At 39.9% G+C, this 23,199-nt stretch overlaps 2 protein-coding genes across 2 annotated transcripts in view; one reads left to right on the top strand and one right to left on the bottom strand.

Moving 5' to 3' along the window:
• LOC112455431 (epithelial discoidin domain-containing receptor 1-like) overlaps positions 1 to 23,199 on the bottom strand; it is a 190,476-nt gene that overhangs the window by 156,473 nt on the left and 10,804 nt on the right. The window lies entirely within an intron of this gene.
• LOC112455429 lies at positions 157 to 2,708 on the top strand. The gene is made up of 4 exons (XM_025017329.1): positions 157 to 612; positions 689 to 822; positions 918 to 1,226; positions 2,637 to 2,708. Exons 1-4 carry the CDS (start codon positions 588 to 590, stop codon positions 2,706 to 2,708), a joined length of 540 nt encoding a protein of 179 aa, XP_024873097.1. The 5' UTR covers positions 157 to 587.

The raw sequence follows: 23,199 nt of genomic DNA, 5'->3' as shown, positions 1-23,199 counted from the left end.
AAAAAGAAAATTTTTCTTTATTTTAATAAAGAAAAATAAATGGAGTCACAGTTGTATGCAAATTAATATTTACTAAAATTTAGAACATTTTTTTCTCAGTGTACTTAATTACTATTTTTTTTGTAGAAAATACTAATAGTCACGAGGAGGCAGAGCGGAGTCACAATTGGCTTAAGAATAATTTCGAACCTTGGGAAGAAGTTTTGCTTCATTGAGAAAAATCATTTTTATATAGAAACAAATTGATACATGATCGTATAACTTACCCACATCTATGCTCAATTTTTGACGATTGGAACATATTAACATCTTCAATGGGCTATGTGTTGGTAAATAACTTGCAGTCTGGCGTATTATTTACTATAATTTATTTAACAAATTTTTACTATTGAGCTGTTGCCTTGTAATGCCGCATAACATTACTTGTAAAATAAAAATCTTTCGTTTCATTACAGATTGAAAAGGATTACTTACGGTTATACAAAGAAAAATATAAAAACGTTCAAGAAAAGTTCGATTCTTTATTTGATGATGTGTTGCGTTTGAGAGGCAAGGAATTGGATTGTTCCAACAAACTATTGCTGGATATGTTAAGTGGCAATATTCCAAATGGTAATATATGAAGAATGGAATAATTTGTGTAATGACTAATTTGTGTAATTGTTAACAAATAATTTTTTTGTTTTAGATTCGAAGATTTTAATTAAAATTTATTTATTATTTTCACTTTTACCAAATAAATCCTCGAAAGTGAAAGTTGGCAAGAATTTCTTTAAACCAACCCAAGTTGAATCACAAGAAAGTCTAGTACTTCATATTAAGGTATATTTTAAAATATAAATAAATTGAAATTTTTTTTCCTTTCTTTTTCTCTCTCTTAGAAATAATATCTTACAATTAGTATTGCATTATTTTAGATTCCTGGTGATGTGGAAGAGGAGATAGAAAATAAAAGAAAAAAGCTTCAAAAATTTGGATTAACCTTGCAGCCTTTTATTCTCGTGGTAGGACCTTCTTTAACAGAAATTCAAGCAATTTTTGTAAGAATTGATAACGTCTCGTATAAGCTGAAAACACTGTTTAAAGCTTTAGAAATATGTTTTATGAGTTTTATGGTCCTGGACTTGAAGTATCCATCTGCATCAGAACACATTTGGTATTTATTGCAAAGAACTGTTTTTGATATAAATTTACAAAGAGACAACAAAATTCCCATGATTTGTGACGTAATTAAAAAAATTTCTAAATAGCTTTTGAGTGTACAATTCCTAATACATTATATTGAATTTTTGTTTTGATATTCTCAATGTTTATAAGTGTCTGTATGTATCTTTAGATAATATTTTTCTTGGTGAACTTTTATATAGCGGGGATCGTGAAACGTTTGGCAATAAAGTCTCTTTCAAACCAATTATTGACAAATTGATTAATTTAGAAAACTGTAGTGTCACTATATGCGTGGATAATAAAGAATATCAAATTTTCTTTTCCTTGCTTGCACTATTAGGAGATAATTTAGGATTAAACGATTTACTTGGTTATAATAAATCATTTTCTGCTAATTTCTGTTGTCGTGCATGTCGAGCTTCAAAATTAGAAATGAAATCTCAGTCTGAAGAAGATATAGAATTATTAAGAACAATATCGAATTACGAAGAAGATTGTAAAGACTTTAGCCATGGTGTCAAAGAAAAATGTATTTTCAATGAATTGTCTAATTTTAACTGTATAACAAATGCCGGATTTGATGTAATGCATGATTTGTATGAAGGAGTATGCAGGTATGACATGGCCAAAATTATAAATTCTTTAATAACAGAAAAATATTTTTCTCTTAAAGTGTTAAATAGTAGAATTAGATATTTTAATCACAGATGCAATACAGATGTTGGGAATTCGATTCCACCGATTAATGAGCATCATCTTAAGCAGAGCTTTTTAGTGATGTCTTCTTCTGAAATGTCAGCTCTTGTAACATATTTCGGTATTTTAGTTGGTGATAAAGTTTCAGAAGATGATTCGTACTGGCACTTGTATCTACTTCTAATACAAATTATCCATATCGCAACAGCTTTTGAAAATAATGTGCAGGAACTGCATCTCTTACAAAGACTAATTACTAATCATCACAAATTATATATGGAATTATTCGATGAGCGGCTAAAACCTAAATTTCATAATTTAATACACTATGCAAGAAAAATTAAAAATCTGGGTCCATTGCGCTGTTTACCTTCTATTAGATTCGAAGCTTTTCATAAACTGTCCAAAATTAATGCACGTTTAGTAAGCTCACGCATAAATATTGTATTTACCTTGAGCCTTAACTTGCAACTAAAGTTTGCATATCGCATTTTAAGTAAAAGAGGTTTTAGTCCAAAAATATACTATGGCAGATATATTTGTAAGATTTCAAGTTTGCCTGAATATCATTTTTTAAAACATTCCATAAAATGTGATAATTGCTGTATAATTTCTTGGCTTAAAGTTAATGGTTTTACATACAAATCAAAATTTGCATTTTGCTTGGGTGCAAACGAGTATAGTGAACCGCAGTTTGGAATAATTAAACATGTTGCTACTGATAACTTTAAACAGTTTTGTTATTTATGATTCTTGTGAAAATATTGGTTTAGATTCCTATAAATATGCATATGAAATATCACTCGGATCAACAACAAATGTTGGAATCGTACGACTTGATTTAGATAATCTTTTTGTACCTCGTAGTATCAGTTACGCTGCTGATGGTAGCAAGTTAATTACACAGTTTGGGTAAATCTCATTTTTGTTAAGTTAAAAAAGTTGTCTTCATATGATATGTTTAAAACGATTTTAAAAACTTAAGTTATGTATATTACTCTGTAAAATAAACATATAGAATAAATAAACTTTTACATGTATAATTGTTATTTTTATGCTATGTTCCATACTATATTTGCATTAAATTTTTCAGAAAAATGGACACATGTACACAGTTTTTTTACATCTTTATTGAATTTATTCAACTTAAAGTTCGAAGGACAACTTTTCCCTTTTTACCAGAAAAATAAAAATATTTCTTCCAATAAAGAAATAATGCGATAATTAATTTTATTTAATGTTTTTATAACTTGTTTAATAGATCAAAAATTCTTACTCTAACTTTATAATACAAGTATATTTCTTCTAACTCGACGAAACGAACTGTTTGTACTAAATAACTAACAAGTCATAAATCGAATAAATTCAATACAAACGTAAAAATATTTGTACATATAGGTCAGCATTTTTCACATCAGAAATCCATATTATTCTGTGAATGTATAGTATAATAAAATGTATTCACGTAAATATTTATTTCAATATATAATATAACGTTATCAATTGAAATAAAATTAAATTGTGAGAAGAAATTATAGTTATTTAGCTAGATTCAATTTATTTGTCAAAAATATATCAATTTATAAAAATTTTCAAAATTTGATATTTGCGATTAAATAACTTATGCCAAAAAAATAAACAATTATTTGTCACAAATAATACTTATTTCAAAAATGAAATATATGGTTTATTTACTAGAAATAAAATTTTATTTCGCCGTATTTAAATAAGAGATTTATTTCTATGAAATAAGGCTTATATCTCACAAATAAATTTTTAAGTATTTTTTTCTCAGTGTGTGTATAACTCGCTTTTTAATTATGACACTTAAAATTGCTTGTACGCCGGGACGAACGCGGGCGCGAAGCGTGGAGCATGTGAATTTAATAGAAAATCCGCGCGACACATTTCAATAAATTAACGAGACGTCGCACATGCGCCGACGGAAATGATTGCATTCGCGGATAGCATCCCAAGGTTTTTAAGCACATCGAGCGTTGGAATTGGAGCTCAGGTGCATACCGTTCATTCAGGAAAATCCCTGCCGGAGGAGACGAGGCAAGTTTATTGCTCCTGTCGCGGAAAGAAGAGGAAAAGAGTGTAATCGCGCGAATACTGTCGATTCGTTTGGACTCTCATATCTGAAATTGCTGTCGCCTCGAATCTATTATATCCGAGCTGCTGGTGAGGCCCGAGCGCCGGATCTCTCCCTGTAATAGAAATCCGTGGCCGAGTTCGTTAATTCGCGCGGGCATACACGAGCGTGCGAGAAGGGAAAGCGGGAGAAGCCGAACAGAGAGAAAGGGAAGAGAGAAAGAATCGAGCGACCTAGTAATAGAGAAAGGGAGAAAGAGCGAGCAGAGAGCAGGAGGATGAAACTCGAAGGGATGAAAAACGGAGTAAGAGATCGGCGGGGATGAAGCTTGGAGCGCGACTACTCGAGAGAAGAGAGAAAAACCGGGGTACCTACGATTCCATTGAGCGGGGGCACATCTGCCGCGTTGCATTGTGCTGCATGCTGCACTCATCCGCGTCATCCGATCTGCTCGACGCAACCTCGAACCCCTTGAGAAGAAAAGAGCGAGCGAAATAACGAAGTAGATCACGAGAGGAAACGAGAGAGGATGTATATAATATATATATATACATATAAAGAGAGAGAGAGAGAGAGAGGGGGGAGAGAGAGAGGAGTTGTCGTCCCCCTTTGCGGCCTCGTGCCAGAGTTATATCGTCATATCGTCCTACCTGCCGAACGATAAATCCGCCCGATCCCTTTCGGCGAAGTACCCACTCAGATTTATGAGGGAATTAATAGTAGATCCGACGAAAAAATATCGGCGATATATCGGTTACGCGATTATCTACCATGAGTGAAGCCAAAAAGAAAGGCACGCTGCCTTTCGAGAGTTTAATCAAATCTCGAGTCTGACACAGTAAGTAGCTTTCTTGAAAATATTTAACAAATTTTGATTATTTAATCTAAATTAAATATTCCTAGAATGAGGGAAAAATGGATTTTTCTCCATTTAATATTCCGCAATATATAGATTCGAGCATGTGTCGTCGAATAATTTGACGTGCGTCGCATAAAGTTGCACGTGATACTGTTCGTTAATCCGTTTGCGTTCTATTTATTCTCACCGAATTCAGATCGAAGTTGTCGACGCGAATTACTCACGCTGAAATTTAATTTTACGTTTTAATTCGATGAAAAAAAAGTCGTTCATCGCCGGCGCAGATAAAAAATTGTTAACTGTTTAAACGCTCGCCGCCCACAGTAAAGTGGTGTGATATATTCCTTTTTCGTTGCGCAAGCAACGTTGGAAAATTGGACGGAGCAGGATGACGGAAAACGGCGCGGTATAAAAGAGAGCGCGCGCCCCGCCCTTATAATCCAGAGTACATTTTTCACGCTGGCACGTTATATTACATATTTATGTCACGCTCGATGTCCGACTCCCTTCGCGTTACGTTGGATATGCAACAACTGTGCTCTTAGGACGCGGCGCCCATTAATGATTCAGCGAGCCGAACAAAATACGGTGCTTGAATTTGTTCATGCCTTCGTAGAAGAGAGCCGAGAATAAGCAAAAAAGTCCACGACGGAACATAGGTTCCGAAAATTTCGACTCCCGTTTCCATGCGCATATATATGATATAGAATATATTCACAAAAAGCATTAAAACAAAAAATTCACCATTTTTAATGCCTATGTGGTTATTAATGTCTACATTGAAAATATTCCTGTAAAGTAGGATCCGCTGTGTTGCTAAAGTTTAAATAAAATTTATTGAACGTTGTCACTTTTGTTTTTCGTCCTGTAATTAGAACGTGTCAATTTTAATGCAATTAATTAATAATTTATTATTATTATTACGTTACGTTATTCCAATCATATTTATGTCCATACATTGGGATAATATAATTTTAAGATTTTCACGTTTCTCGAACTTATAGCCGGTATGATTTAATCAGCGAAATGCATTGGCTTTGAAATTTGATTAAATGCACTACTGCATTGCGGAGTGCTTTTTCTCTCGCATCGCCATCCAGTTTACCTTTTGTCATCCTACGTTTCGTGTAACTATACCCCGCAACAACACCACGTACAGTCTCCCTTGTATCACGATATATGAATTCTCTTCCTCATTCCCACCGGGAATTCTGACTGACGGGGATGAGGATTGGGGGGCTTACACGCGATTACAAACCCTCCAACGAAGCCCTCTGGCCAGTTGGCCTACTTTCATATAACTTTCGACGTGCTGTTGGACCGTTTAAATCTAGCTATCCGCGCGAGACCGGGATATAATATCGCCGGCTCCATAAATCGAAACGTTAAGTAGGAATATAGGTCCAAGTCGCACGTAGCACATTCTAAAAAAAATGCAGATATTAAAAATTAAAAAATTCTATATATAACTCAAATAACAAATTATTACAATTATACAAATAATAAGTTTTTAGTAAAATCACGATTATATTTAAATTTAGTAGATACATATTACATACAATAAACATAATTTCCAATGTTTTATGGGAGCAAATATTCTTGTGGCTTTATGTCTTTTCACTCTCGACGACATATATGCTTTTCTCCTTTTTTTTTATTTCATTACGCTCATCATCTACGCGGCAACAACGTAGGTACATATGTGTATAATTTAGAGATATCGGTAATATTATAATATTATGATATCTACGCAGAGATTGGGATAAATATTTTGATCGGACAATAAGGGCGATAACGATTGTCCCGGATTGCATTGTCTGGCCCGAGATAATTTATCACATCGACGAATTTATGGCTACTGCTATGGCTAGTGCGATGAGGGGGTTAATTGCATATCCTAGTGTATGTTGAGTAGTTGATTCTATTATTCGAATAACGGCTGCTTCATTTACATGGATAATTAGGTAATGCGATATTCGAAGCCCCCTACATGTTACTGATACACCTGTATTTGCAACCGTGTATGATATGGATAAATATCGCCGTTCGATTAATAAAATCATCGTTATGGATTATTGCTGGCTTTCTTTGAGTCCGCTGCAAATCAGTTTTGCGCGATTAGATTATATTCTATGTGACGTTGAATTATTCGTTCCTTTAATTTATCGGATCGATACTCTATCGTATCCGTACTGTATTTTCGTACTGGCGAGCGAGGGAGTTAATAATAACACAGATGGGGCGAACCCTGTCTAAGAATAAATACAATTTTTCCAGGAAATTGATATAAAAATATCTGATATATGAGAATATAATCGATAAAAGAATTACTTATTATATTTATCGTATAACGAAAGAGTGTCGTGAGTAATTAATTTGGTCATGCATAGGCGTCACGTGGGAGCGGCGATATTCAATTCTCTTAACTGTCATCGGACATTCGGAGAAAAGCGTACGCGATTATGACAGTCATCGAGTTTCTCGGTCACGACGAAACGCGTGAAGCCGCCCCCTCTCCCGTCCCTCCTGTGGCGCATACGTACGCCACCGTGAAATCCTATTGAAAGGGTGTGCGCGATCACGATCGAGGGTCGTTGTATTCAAACACTCTGATCGCACGCTTTTCACGTGTCTCGAATTTACATATAGGGTTACGACTCCATTCGCGGCCTAAATGAAATAATCTCGTTATGTAAATGGACGCCTGCAGGCGCGAGATGCAACGTGACGCCACGGCGCGGGTGCGGCGCGGCGCCGTGTTCTCGCAGCGATGCGATGCTGCGAATCGGTCGAATCTCTCTTTTCCCCCGTCATCTATTCCCTCGAACTTAAAAGCGCGCCGATAACTCAATGCAAAAGTCATCGCGAATTTTGCAACCCACATATCACAGCGCCAATCAGTTTGGATAATTATTCAGACGCTTTACTCATCATGCTTCAACTGGCACGACATGCAATTTGAGCGGTTTTAAATATTCGGTAACGATGAGTAATACATATGATTGGACGTACGAGAAGAATGGCGCGTATGTAGAAACGGGGCGCGTATCTAGACCGAGCGATTTCACTCGCATCAAATTATTTGAGTATATTGTTGAATAAACATCAACTCTTAAGGCTGGCGTCTCCACCGAGTTCCGGGAATAATATCTTGAAAATACGTCTGCTGTCTGTCTAAGAAACACGCAACGTGAAAGAATGATGCATTCAAATGGTCAAGCTGCAACACATACCGCTGCATACCAAGTTAGATTTGTGGAATAGAAAATAAAATAGCAAACGTATTGTGTGTCTTCAAAGGGAATTGCAAGTATCGCAATCATGAAAATCACATATGAGAAATTCGAGATAAATTTTTAAGCTGTCTTAGATATTCTCCGGAAACTCATTCAAAATTAACAATATATCTTGAAATCGGTCTATGAAAATGGCTAAATCGAGTAAACGTGGTTTTCATTATTTCACGGATTTATCAAAAACTATATATGTAAGTGTATCGCTTACATTAGAGAAATTTTGAAACAGTCGCATCAATTGCATAAATTCCTCGCGAGAGGAAGCGACGAGCTTTTACGTTAGGATAACTTAACCAGTTCCGTCAAAGAAATTAATCGAAGTTAGTGCGATAACTCATTCTTAGCGGCGGCGCAGCTCGGGTTACGACACGTTACGAGCACTCGCGTAATCGTCCGTCATGAATTGGATTCGTCGTGAATTATTGGATGAAGCCATGTGTTCGCGCTTGTGCAAGGAGATGTGACGGCGTCTCGTTATTCTGTGCATTCACAGCACGAGATGTCGCGGGTCGTCCAGTCTTATTCGCAGACGCGACCCGTGCGCGATTCATCGTAAATTAAACGAACGAAGGGAGCAATCAGCGATCCCGCAATAGAGATAAGACTCGTCGTGTCGCCGGATCTCGTTTAAACGCGAGTGACGGCATCTGCCGCGGAGGCTGCCGCGGATACAGAAGCACAGGCTCGTTCTCCACATCATTACTCGTCCGTCGTTAAGAAAATCTGCGTCTATTGTCCCAGGTCAGTGACGAGACGAGACGAGACGAGACGAGATGACGGAACGCGCTCTTTCCGCCCTCGTCCCGTCTTTTCCTTCTCACTTTTTCCGCCCGTCGAAAAGGAGAGTTCGAGAGATAAATGTGTAAAGAGTCGTTGGCCTCTCTCTTACCGAGAAAAGTTCCTTTCCTGTTACACGAGGAGATGCATATGCATGGGCGTTCGCGGGGGAACGTCGTGATTCTCCGCGCGAATCGGACGTTTCTTTCTATGCTCTTTCTCTCCTTTCCTCTGCCTCTTCCACTTCTCCTTCCACTTTTTCGGCCTTCTTCCGTCCACGAGATAAAACAGCTCAAGTCGGCTTTCGCGATAAGAAGGAAAAAGCAACAGCGTGTATCCATGTACTCGAGATTATTTTATCGTGGCATTGCGATACACGTGGGACGTGGGATTTGGCTATTTTCCTCTCTTTTTCCTTCGAGAACAGATAAATATATCTTTTGGTTAAAATTTTGCCTTTCGAATTTTGCCGATACGCCATAATATGCAGCGCTATCGTCCTTTAATTTCGCTTCATACATTTAGTAGATAATTAAGAATGATTGATCCAATTAATTTGCGTGAATTGAATAAAAAAATTATACAGAAGATAATATCTTTATAATTTACATTTATTACGTAATCATTTTGATTGGTTTTGATAAGCTATTATTATATCGTAACTTTATTAACCGTATGTCTTATTAATGAAAGTGCATGCATGTCGTATGCCGTAATTACAGCCGCAATAGGAGTTTATGAATATTACGTCCGTATAATAGGGATCAACCTAGAAGCGAAATGAGGCCAGCTATAAAGCGCATTATCAATTTGTATCGGACGTAATTAATGACGGAATATGGATAAGCGAGCATTATTAAGGAAGACAGCTACAAATGCAGCTTCGACGGTAATCTAAGAGACACGTGATTATTTTTTTCCGCCTTATTCGCCGCTCTTGATTAGCAGGCAATTAATAAAACCGATAAACGGATGCAGGGAAGTCAGTTGGCGCCCTGTAATTTGCGATAAACGGCCACGGTGATACGGGTACTATAAATCTATACGAACGTGAACACTGCATATCGGTGATATGTAATAATATCGCATAAAGATATTCTTTATGTCAGTTAATGCAATTCGAGGTTTATTCGATCGGATTATTCCGCGCGATTCTATCCCATAAATTGGAGCAACCCGAGGCACACCTTTTCGTTTAAATTGATTTTTATACGGTCATTTACATATTACTGCGCTGTAATATCGATTCTCTCTATCGAACTGAAAACGGATCGTCACGCGGAATATGACGCGGAGTAAAATTAATCTCCCTCGTTAATAGCAGGCGGAGAAGGCATTTGTGCGCTTACGATAAAAATCTCTCAGACTCAGCGCGGTCGGGCAAGCGCTCTCCACGAATAAGAGAGTGTCTTTCGTTCGAGAAATGAGGTAATAATACCACGATAGCACGGCCGATATATTATGTTCCATTAGCGAAATCTCATCGCGCTTCGCATTGATTATCATTAACGACGACGAAATCGATAGCGCGTTCTCGTCAGGTTTCATGGAAACAGTCGATAAGCTATCCGGGGCACGGCATAATTCGTAATGAGAGAGAGAGAGAGAGGGGGGGAGGAGCGGGCAGGAGGGAAGAACGAGATAACAAATCGCGAATCGCTCGACCATTCATGAGAGTTCATTCTTTTTCACGGGCGGTTTGCACTGCGTGTGTAAGCGCGCATGTAAAATTCCCCGGCTTCCTCACGAAGGTGCCCCCTTCGCGGAAACGAGAAAACGTGGTTGTACAGAAATTGCTTTGCCGTGTTTCGCCCGCGTATACGATCTCCCGCCCCTCCTCCCACCATCGTATCTCCCGTGCTTTTTCCTTTCCATTATCTTACTTCGGTGACTTACACACTATTCTATGGGCCGCGCGTATCTCGATGGGATTCATGGCGGAAATGTAATAAGATCGTGCTTGCGCCCAACGATATTTCCCTACGAGGACGAACTCGTACGTTAGATCAGTCGCAATCCATTCCCGTACAACGTACACCGCATTTCTCGATAACACCGAACGCGATCATGAATATATTTCCAGCTTGCGGGGAGTGCACCGCGCGCTCTCCGTGCTCGTCTAATTACGTTGCTTGTTTCCTTCGTGCTTAGACTTTAGACGTTGATACGATCTGTCAGTACAACTTTCAGTGTCACGGAATAAATGGCTTTTGCGCGCTTGAATGCGATCCGTAGAAGCCGATCGTGTGTGTTATACGATAATAATATCTCAATACTTGTATTCTCCGTGTAATATTATTTCGATATTTACGATAAATTTCATACTACACGAATAAGAAGTTCGACAGCGGTTTAAATGTCTCGATTATCGCCAATGGTCCAGTTTTTAATTTTCGCGGAAGTAGACGGTGGTTGCACTCCTTTCAGAAAGCATTCATTCGCACAAACGTTTCGAACAGTAGCGATAAAATCTCGCGGTTTGATAACTCTTTTGATCCTTCTCGAGTAGGTACTATAGTAGGCGCGGTCCCTTTCCGAGATACCATCCCCCTCCCCCTCCCGCCACGCAGTCCGACCCGCATTTGCCTTTCTCTCGGTCGAGGCCTTCTGCTCTTTGCCGCTTTCAAGGAATATTAATTACGACCGCCTCACAAAAGACACCGACCGGAAGTTTTCGCCGGCTATCAAATGCAGAACAGGTTAATTAAATTCTCGCCGCCGCGTGCGCGGTCGGCGCAGCGCAAAAGGGCCCCGCGACGCACGGCACAATGCCGGGGTCAGAATGCCACGGGGCACTGTTAATTAGGCACCCGCGATGAATAGCATTGCGATATACATCCGGAAACACTTCTAGTCTGCGTCACGGTGTCTGTCGTCCGTCTGGCGTCGAGTAATTCTAGAGAACCTGTGCAATTTTGACGCTCGAGGATATTAAACAAAATTATGTTCTTGCAAATTGTTTAAAATGAATGAAACAGCTAATAGAAAATCACAATAGAAGTAAAAGTTAAAACATAGTTGTAAATATGTAATTATATAGATATAATACCAACATTACAAGAAATTTTTTGTTTAAGACCAGTTATTTTGCTTTATTCATTATAAATACAAACAGAGAAATAATAAATTAACCCTTCGTCCCACTAGGTGGGTCGTTTTCGTCCGGGCAAATCAAATGTAATTGTAACTTTTGCAAACGCGTAGAAATGGCGCCACTGCGCATCCGTAAAAAAAGTTATGCTCCCCGAGAACCCGCCTACCGAGTTTTAAGGCGCCAGACCCCCTCCAGCCGTCACAGGAGACACGTAATTCTTGAAAAAACGAGGTTGGCGGCGAACACTTAAGCACTTCATTTCAAAATAATTGCATGCAATATTTTTTTAATGAAAGGTACGTTTTTCCCCTTCAATTTCTTTTTTTATTCATTTCGATATCTTTATTTGTCTTTAAAGTTATGATTTTTTGAGTAAAAGATGATTTTACAAGTTGTAGTTGTAGTTGCTCCATTTCTTAAATAAAAAATATGTGAAAAAATTAAATTGCTTATAATTTTATGATTGATACTTCAAATTGAAGGTTTGAATTACCTTCATGAATTTTTTCAGATTTTTTGTAACACTTTAACACTTAAAAAAAACGTCAAGACGAAAACGACCCACCTATGCGGCGTAAAGGTGCCAAAAAAACCTAGTGGGACGAAGGGTTAAAAAGGAATTTTAATTATATTGATAGTAATATTTTTATTTTTCACATAAACTTGTAGAAATAGAAGTATCATAAAAAGTTCAAAACTAAAAATCCATCGCCATGCAATTAATTTTAACACATACACAACGCAAGCTTGTTTACAATGTTTGCATCCATATGATTCTACAATATTTGATATAATTGGTATTATATCTGGATAATAGAGAATATGTGTATGTATTGTTCTCTTTTTGTGCTATACGCTCGCAAATATTTTTGACAATGCAAAAATTGAACTGGACGCCGGCTGCAAACAGGAGCGCGCGTTAGTTACGCGGCCTGGAGTACGAGACCATGTAAATGGCTTGTTTTTGCCGGCGGCTATGCATGGGCGTATACTGCACACGCGGCCGCCGCCGGCTTCTGAGCTAATTAGGCGATATCATCGATGCGCGGCCAATGAGGATTGATTTTCATGTATGCGCGGGCAGATCCGTACGAGCTTAATTGGGTAGAGAATGCCACCGCATGCAGTTTATATTGATCGGAATGTTCACATCAACGATGTAATCATATTTGTCCAGGCATGCTTTGGGAGAGAGCCTGCCGTCCGTCCCGTCGTGTTTGCTTAATAATTATGGATCGATTTTGGGACCGGATAATATTGACCCTCGATACTGCCGTGTAACGCTCCATCGTGGCGCATGATGCAGTGCCACGGTGCACGCGCGCGTGTTAACCGGAAATCACACGTTGACACACGGACGTGCCAGACTACACGCGGGGGAATTCGCCGGCATGCTTTTGTCCGGGGGAGCCGGTTCCGGCTTTTTTTTTTTTTTTTTTTTCCCATTTTCAAATTAAGCCGCATTTCGACGATTCCGTAATGAACGCTGCATGCCTCATTTTTTCCTCGCCGAGCGCACCGCTGTAAATAAACTAAAAGAGAAAAAGAGAGAGAGAGAGAGAGAGAGAATGTGTCGACGCGATAACGTCTCTATCGGTGCGCTCAACTGCGAGAATCGTAAAGCGAAGTTTTCGTGATCGAGAGATATTCCCGTCGTTGAACACTGGAAACAGCTACTAAAAATGCGGCGGGTTGTCGGGTTCGGTTGTCGCGAGGACGCGGTGGCTTTTAATTAACGACATGGTGGAGGGACGGTCGGCGGGGAGACCCCCGACACAGAGCGAGAATCCAGCGTCGGTGATCACCGCGGAGATATGTAACGCTGTGTACGCCGCGATGGTGGCCTATAAACCCCTGCGGGGATTACACGTGCATACGTGCGTAAACCCGAAGCTGAATGGCCGATGGACGCCGCGCTGGCCCGTACAGCTATTCCGTCCGTTGGAAATGCGCGAATGAACGGACAAGCCCATTTATGTGTACGCGGACTTCCGAAAGCATCGCGTGACACTGGCGAGCTTGTGCTCATTCGTCAAATTCCAACTGAAAAATATAGCGGAGCGCAATTCCATTTCGAGGTTTGATTAGCCGGCTGGTATTAGCGGCAAGAACCTTGCCCATTTTATCAAGAGGTTTTGGACCATAAACGCACACACTTGACTTCTATATGCATTTGTAGAGGAAAGGTTGATGAAAATAAAAATAACATTTGTCTCAAAAACGTGAAAAATATTTTCTGGGGCGTGAATTTCGCATATTACCGTATGTAATATTAACTAATAGGTACTAAAAACTTTGTACTATTTAAAACTGAAATATTATAATATCACTATATTTATATAAAATACTCGAAAATAATATTTTTTATAATATCGTCCAGACTTTCTTGCGCCCAGGGCACTTTCCCGTGATGACAAACGGTAACGAACAAACTTATTGTTTGTTCGGCTAATTGTAAGTCAGTCTTAACGGCTGGTTTGCATTTTTCAAATTGCTGAAAAAAAAACTTAAAAGCAAGAATCAAGCTATTATCAGAGCATATTGAAAATATTTTTATATCATTTTCTGACAGTTCTGACGGTGAAGGTGATCATAATGAATAGGTATTAACACTGGCAATTTAACCGGTCATAACTTCTTCCGCCCAGAACTTAAACTTATTTTTCGAATAATGTACAACAATACCTACAAAACGGCGTTATTCTATGTTGTGCGCCAATGGCCCATTTTGGGCGAGGTTGTTTGAGTAAAAAAAAAGTGCGGTAAAATAAAATCCGCGGTCCTGTGAAAGCAGCGAATATAAAAATATTTTCTTCTTCCGTTAAATATGTAATATAGGTCAACGTTATGCAAATACCGTAGCTTTTTAAAAGCATATCTTTTAAAACGGTTTTATCAAGCTGTTAGATTATTTTAAACTACAGTTCAAATACGTCAAGCTGCAACTGCATTTTGTGGTACAATGATAATGGAGTTAGAATTGCTGATATTAAGCAATTAAGTGCATTTAGATGTATTATCGCAAATGCACGAAGCTGCCGCGAGTGCTTATTGATCGGCGATATATTATCTGCATAACGTAACTAACCAATATAGTATTATATCTGTATTTAGCATTTATTTCGCCTGCCGTCCAAACGAGTCGAACATGTTTTCGATACGAATGCCACTGCGAGACATTAATTCGTACGTTGAATATAATGAATTACATTTGCAGTGTCGCGTTAGCACATTATCGAAAAGTGGTTACTTCGAGTTTTCCGACTCATTATTTCGGTAATTAAGACCGGAAGTTACTGGCGCGGTCGCGGTCGCCGAGATTCGACCCGCGTGTAATTCTAAAAGCACTATTATCATATTATCGCGCGGGGTAGCGCTAGTAAAATAACTTCTATAAATGGTGCACACGCGTGTGCACGTTTGTGTATGCCGGTCTGGTGTTAAATGCCGAAAAGTGTTCCGTGCGCATGGCAGGGTGTAGGTGTTACACGTATCCCAAGAGGTACCGGTGCATGTCGGGCTAATTGATTCCCAACGACGACAACGACGACGACGGGGACGAGAACGAGGACGTGCACGTGTCACGGGCACGTATCAGCGCAGTTCATGTGCATATGCATATGGCCAGGCTCGTTTATGTATATGAAGATCGATTTTGCGATCTATACGACGTTGGATAAGGTGTCTTCTTCGGATCTAGCCGTTGGTAAAATTCAAATGCGACACGAGGAGATGTCGCGCGAATTTTTGCTTCATTTTTATGTGAAAACTCGGGACGTACATCGGATTTTAATTAACGCGCGATATCGCGTATTCGAAAGTATCGCGATAAATCGGTAAACGCCGCGCAATAAACACCAAGTTAAGAGTCGGAGAAATTAAATTTAAATCGCGGTTTAATTGCACAATTAGCACGCAACACGACGTATCGTATATTGAAGAGAGTGCGTTGATACATTACATGTGTATCTCTATACACGTTATGAATTAGAATTAAAAGCATACGCTTTTTCCATTGTTACCATAAAAATTAATTTTTTAATATCTATTAACAACGAAGTTTCATATATATATATATACATATACATGTATATTATATATACAACAAAAATATAATACATTTATTTAACGATTTTTAGAGCAGATTACAACGCAGCAATTATTAGTTTCAATCGCTTCTATTTTTCTCTATATAATCTGAATCCTGCGAGCTCAATGATTTTGTTGATAAACCCTTTATTATTTGAAACGCAAATCGTACAATTTAATATAAATACCTCTGCACATTCTCTCTTTCTCTCTCTCCACGTGAATCTATCTTTTTGTCGTATTCAACGAGGATTAATATCGCGCATCACACCTATCTCTAATTATTTCAATGATTATTATTACTGATCACTGTCATTATTATCTTGTTATAATTATCGTTACAATGATCACAATTATATTAATTTTTTCCTTATATTCTCATGGAACAAAGCCTTTAATTCTTCCACTTCACATTCATATGCATGTCATGTTTCCGTAGGTAGCAATTAATAATATCTTCACATTGCGATATTCGACTTTATATAATTTTTTTCTTACAGCTTTTTTCTTGTTTACATGCACGGATATATATCAAAAGAAGCGAATGAGCGTGTACCTTCGACGTGCAACCTCCATTTTATTAGAATAGTTTGGCTTCAAGTTTTTTAATAGAACCCGAGATACACGGGCTGGGCCTTTCTTGCCTATTATTACGAACCGAGAGACTAAAGTTTTTACAGTGGCGCGTAACTTATGAGAAAAGTGGTTAGCGCGACCGACACTAGAAATTTTTTAGCTCAAGTCCCTCTGTACAAGTCAATGTTTTATTACACGATAATAAAATTATGTTTTAACTCTAACTCCATACATTAATATCTTATTTTTATACACCATTATTCTTTAACCCGTTGAGGTCACATGGGGTCCAGTGGACCCCAGGCTTTTTTTTTTTTATTTTTTTCTTAAAAGTATACTATTTTGAGAGCAAAACGCACAAAGTTTTTTTGCTCTATCTCAAAAAATTTTGATAAATATTTTTGTGAAAAAAGTCAAATTTCTCGAAAAAAAATTTTTTTCCTCGCGTTTTTTCAACATAAAAAATTTTTTTAAATTATTGGATTATCAAGAGGAAGTCATAAATTAATTCCAGTTCAAGGTTTGAGTCGATACATCAAAAAGAACGCAAATGGAAACTGTTGTGGGGTCCATTGGACCCCATGTGACCTCTACGTTACTTTTAGGAGGTGTGACCTCAACGGGTTAAAACAACTCACGCTAATCTATCCAAGGCCTATAATCTGCTCCACTTAGAGACTAACTCCATTTTGCAAAGATTCAACAGTTTAAATTTAATTTCTGAAATATGTTGAAACTGTTAAATCTTTGCAAAATGGAGTTAGTCTCTAAGTGGAGCAGATTATAGGCCTTGAATAAATTAGCGTGAAATAGTTATTTTGTTATATAGTGACTATTTTTTCTATATTATTTAGATACTACCGGTTCTTTCGTACAATAAAAGAATTCTTAAGGCGCATATCCTTGGCGCAGTGCCCGATAGCTAAATTATTTTTGTGATAACATCGGTTATTGTTATTGGACGCGATAGGGATATTTGCTTCGTCGAGGCATGCGGAATCCGATACGTCCACCCACCCTCGCCCAGTCATGGCGAAATTTGTACGTTGCCCGCTTTGGCAGTTTACGTCGACAGTTTGAATCGTTTCCGCGAGCGGCTATCTTTCATTCACGGTAGGCGATATTTGGCCTTTTCATTAAGCGACGAATGCCGCTTGATTAATGGAGTTTGGTTACCGCGCTTGTCGTTGGTTTCCATCGCCGCGAGCCGACAAACGCGTCAGTCACTATACGCGCTCGGAGTTTGTGGAAACGAGGGTAGGAGCGAAGGTTTTAGCGGAAATCCACGACGTGGATTGGTGACGGAGAGCTGGCGAAACGGGTTTTCACGTGACGGAGAGAGGCGGTTTTGCAAAGCACACTAAGAGAACTTACAATTAGAGAGAAGAGTGTGAATCAGTCATCAGTCGATTATTAGATGTTTTAATAAGTCCCATTTCTTTCGAAGATTTAACGTGTTAAAAAAAATATATATATATGGAAAATATATAACATGTAAAAAATATAATTTAAATTATATCATAGAATACGCAACAATGATAATTTTCAAATAAAACCTTAGATATAAATACGTCTTTTAAGTATAGAATTTGCCAAAAATGACATACAATTTTATGCGGCTCAATTTTGACCATCAGTTATTAAAAAAACCTTTCTGGCGAGATGTGCCAGTACCAAAGAAAGAAATATTGGCCTATCCCGTATTTCACGTAAATGAAATGCGGCATATTGGACCGTGAAAAAGCGACGTATACGATAGCGCGCGTGCTTCGTTGTATAAAATTGCTTTCACTTAGATCACTGCACGTCAAAGGCGATGTAATGATCGAAAAAAAGTCGGACGCTCGAAAAAAGTTCAAATTATGCACAAATCTTATACTAGACTATATACTGCGCTTGTTTTATTTTCACAGAGGTGCATATACAGTATATAGTATATATAAAAGCACGTACATGCGATTACCGGTACGTGGACAACTCCGGCTAATGAAAAATGTTTGTGTGAAAGGGATGTAAGTGCATTATATCAAAAACGAAATGCGATATCTATATCTCTACCGTATATAGGAATGAAGCGGCGCGCGGAATAACCGTCATCGCGACTCTCGTTTCCGCATAGTTTTCGTATATAAAAAAGTTGACGCGAATTCAACGCGGTAGATAAATACGCGGATCGACGAACGATTTCGCCAAAACGAGACCGCCAACGTCGGCGATCAACGTCGCGTAGCGTACGCGACCGCGCTCGATTCGCGCAAGGGGTACGACGCAATACGTTAAAAATCCGTTTTATAGCAAAGCGAATATGTACGTGTGTATCTTCGCCGACATTATAAAATACTTTTGCGCCGGTGCGCATCAAAAACGGAATTCGCGTTTGTTTCTCCCTTGTAAAAAGAGCACCATCGGTACGCACACACGTCGCGCGCGTATATTTCCTTCAAAGGGGCAAAGAATGTCTCTCTGTGTGGCGGTGCGCCCAGACAGGTATGCGTATACGCGCACAGACACGCGGACACGCGTGTTATAAAACACTTTTGCGCAATGTGCGTGCATCGGTGGCTGTACGATCCACATGCGAGCAGACCCCTCCGGCTTCTTTTCACGAGTGCATATAATACGATCTCATTTTATTCTGCATCTCTTCCTCTCTTCCCGGACCCCTCCGTTATCGTTTGCGTGCGTATAATGTCGGCGGACGGCGGGCGCTACGCAGCGAGAGGAAAAAAGCTCCTGGCCTTTTCCGACGTTTCCTCGTTTCGCAGGTATTCGCCCGTATACTCCTGGGCGTACCTCTGCCCCGGCTTCGATTCTCGTTTACCCCCGCGATCCTAGGAGTTTTCTATCACCGAGCCAGTCACGAGTGAGCATTTTCGTTTATACGCGTAATTAAACGAGAGAATATTTTTTTAAAACAAAAATTATTTAAACGTTGCAGTAGACTGTATATCATGACATTTTGAACCGTCCACTGGTACTTGAAGTAAAGATTAAATAAATTTCTGAGAAAATCCCAGAATTAATATAGTTTCCTTTTATCAGGCGATTTTTTACCCTTGTTTTCAATAAAACTATTCTAATCATGAAATATATTTGTAGCAAAAGAAATATATCCATCCTCTTCAAGATTTGGAGATTGGATTTTTTGATTTTCGATTTTATGACATATAAAAAATGACCAAATAAAAAAAAGTCAACGGGGTCTTCTTTTAAAATATTTATCTTTCTATATCTAGCTTCTGTTTCTTATGCATATAATCTCGAATACGTGTGTAAAATCGCTTTTCGACTAACCGAAGAACAACGGCTGGGAGAGGTTCGAACATAACTCAGACATATAACGGTATTCGTCGTTTTTGAAACTATTACATCATGGGTGGAACGATGATATGTCCGCGGTATAACTACGTTGACGTGGTCTGGCCACGAGGGTAGAGGGATGGCGATCGTCGGCGGTCGTCGCAATGATAATCGAGAGGTTAACGATCGCGTGTGCGGCGTGGACGGAGGTATAGCGTAGAAAACAACGTGACGCGCCGCTATTGATTGTTACGTCGCTCCGCAGCTACGGGCGGCGCGGCGGCGGCGGTGGCGGAGTAACGTCGTGCGTGAACGAGCGAGACGCCGAGGGGGTGGCCCCGAAGGGGGTGAGAAAGGGAGGAAACGGATAGTCGACGAGCGAGTTAAGAGGTGGAGAGAGAAAGAGAGAGAGAGAGGAGGAGAGGGAAAGGGAGAACAAGACACGAAGACGGTGGGAGAGAAACAGCGAGAGAATGCGCGAAAGCGTATGCCGTTGCAGGCTTCGACCCTCTCGACGTAACAAATTGTTTATTGCCACATGCTCGACTCTCACACCGTACGGAATATAGGGGGGTTGCTGCTCGGCCTCGCGATTCTGCCGGTCCTGCCAACACCCTGCGCCGACCTTTCGCCCATCGGTATCGCGAAGCCCATTTCCCTTCCTTCCGACCATGTCCCATGTCACGGCGCATACACGCACGCACCGTGGGCTAGTTCCACTACCACCCTCCTCGAGGAGAACGGGACGGGAACGGACCGTTGTTTTTTTATTACTCGCTGGATCACGTGTGGATTCGGCACCGCGCGCGCGGTCCAATAATGCGGACGCACAATGCGCGATGCGTAAGCACGGGGGCTCCTTTTCTCCTTTTGTTCGTTGGCATTACGTAGGCCGAATGGAACGACCGGAGAATATCTGGAATATTCTCTTTTCCCCCTCTCTTTCTCTCTATCTCTGCGCTTTGTGGACATTGGATAGAGGATATGGAGCGAGGGATCTTCTTTCGAGAGACACGACTCCATTATGAGAATCATAAGAACGCGATATAGACGTTTTTAAGGATCACGATTTCGAGAGGATCCCGACCGAGAGTGCCATAATCGTCGTCGACCGATCGTCGTTCGGCATTACGGACTTGAACTGGAAGAGGGCGATTCGCTTTCGACGTGCTCGCGATTCATCCGGATAACACGCGCGCGCTCTTTCGGTCCGCAAAACTGGTATCGCGCGTACTAATATCATTCCGGATACCTATCTCCGAAGCCAGGATCCGAATGCATCGAGGCGCCTAAGTGTCGGCAGAAATAATCGGTGGAGGCGCTTAAGGCGCTTAAGGAAATGGTTCCGCGCTCGATCTCTAATCACTAATTACTCTGACGGCTGGAGCGCTCGGAAGAGCACTTAGCTCCGATGACTTTAATGGCCCGTGATTGTTGTTCGGCAAAAATTCAACCGCTAACTAACCGATATAGAAACATAGGCGTTGTAAAAGGTCACGTTGCGAAGCCCCCGAGGATTCTCAATAGAGGAAGTTCGAACGAATGAACGGGAGCGCGGTTCTTGCAGAAGCCCAGGTTATTTCAAAGAGGAAGAACCGAGTACACAAAGAGTACAGCAAGACCGGGGGCTGGGGAGAACAAAGAGAGGGGTCACGGGCGGGGCGGGAGGAAGAAACAGGAATTGAAACAACCGGGGGATGTTAAGAGAAGAGACCGGGTGCAGTTCACCGGACAGTCGTTATCTTATTACCGATATCGCATCGCCACTCGCACCTCCGCCGCCGCTGTTACCGCTTTTCCTCCCCCGTCCTGAACAAATGTTTGCGCCGCGCTGCCGTGGACAGATAGCGGCGCAAAGCAACGGTAGACTGGTCCTGCAGGGAACCGCTTCCTGTTTGCCTTCGGGTACGCCACGGGTGCGCACACACACACATACACATATGCATACATAATACAAGCATCGCGCTGATCGCGCGCGATTTCACGCGGATCTGCCGAAAGAAGCTATCCGGCAGTCGGTTACCCCCTCTGTTCGGAAGTTTGCATCCGTTCGCGTGTACCGAACACTTCCTACGGCGATGCAGGTTACAGGTTGGGGGATACGCGCTTTCGTAATACGCCAGGTGAAACGTATCGTACATCCGGCGCCCTAACTTCCTCATCTTGTCTGAGCGAGCTAATAGGTCGGATAAACATGTACTTTTCGCCGTATGTATTACGCCCAAGTACGCTCCTACATTATTTCATTTTAATTGTGTATAGTTTCTCATTTTCCACTTATAGTACAGCAATACAGCTATTTTTCAGAGATTTTTAATATATTTTATATTAAAATATAGAAAAGTTCATATATACTCTTGTAGACAGTATGTAAGTATATGCTTGAAAATAATTTTCTTTGAGTGTATTTGTTAGATTGATTCCCATAAGAAAACTACATTATCTCTATAACACAATTTAATAATTTATTTTTCGTAATTATACATATTATTAATTTAAAATAAAAATATTATACTTTAATAATTATTAACTCTTTTGATAAATTTCTTAATCTCTATCAAGAGACACAGTAGTGTCTCGCGCCAAGTACACGCGGAGCGAGACCGACCGTGACTCTTTTACGCGACGCGACGGGTTGCGAGTACCCGAGATGTTGAGATCTCGATAACGAGTGAACGGATCAAGTTCTAAGTAGGCTTGATCGATAGCTTAGGGTCCAATTAGGGGAGGGTTTCTCTCATAATATTCCGCTACGTGCCCTACGAGCGGAGATATTGCGACGCAAAGTCCAAATGTGAAAATTTATTTTTAAGATACTCCTCCTCCTAACGCCGACGTTCTTGTATGATGACGTCATAATCAGAAACGTTACTTTCACTTTTTCGACGCTGGCGGCGCAGGTATCGCCAGTTTCGATATCGCGCGCGTATTTCGAAATTAGGTCGATAAACTTATCGGTCAGGAGTAAGATTTTTATTTAAATATTTTAGGTAAATTAGGTATATACTTATATAATATATATTGAGTCAATTCCTTCATGTTTATCTGGAGAGATTTCGTATCCTTACATCGTATTACCACCGCTGCCGGAAAAGAAGGTTCTCTACGCTTGGCAAAAAGTGCCGCTAGGAAATTTTTAAGTCGATTCTTATGAATCAAGCTTGAATTCGATGTCTAAGTATCCCAGGTTACCGATGACGAGGTCCAGATAGTGCGCTTCATAGTTTTCGGTGTCCAGGTGTAATAATAC

This window comes from Temnothorax curvispinosus, unplaced genomic scaffold, assembly GCF_003070985.1.
Source record: "Temnothorax curvispinosus isolate PA1 unplaced genomic scaffold, ASM307098v1 QBEX01006086.1, whole genome shotgun sequence".
Taxonomy (NCBI): domain Eukaryota; kingdom Metazoa; phylum Arthropoda; class Insecta; order Hymenoptera; family Formicidae; genus Temnothorax; species Temnothorax curvispinosus.
This window is presented reverse-complemented; position numbering and strand designations above follow the sequence as displayed.

What these genes read in the sequence shown, in the direction of transcription:
- LOC112455429 (XM_025017329.1), top strand. Translation starts at nt 588, where the DNA reads ATGTTAAGTGGCAATATTCCAAATG. An exon ending in AAGTGGCAATATTCCAAATG is followed by an intron (nt 613 to 688) that starts GTAATATATGAA and finishes TTTTTGTTTTAG; the next exon opens with ATTCGAAGATTTTAATTAAA. An exon ending in GTCTAGTACTTCATATTAAG is followed by an intron (nt 823 to 917) that starts GTATATTTTAAA and finishes GCATTATTTTAG; the next exon opens with ATTCCTGGTGATGTGGAAGA.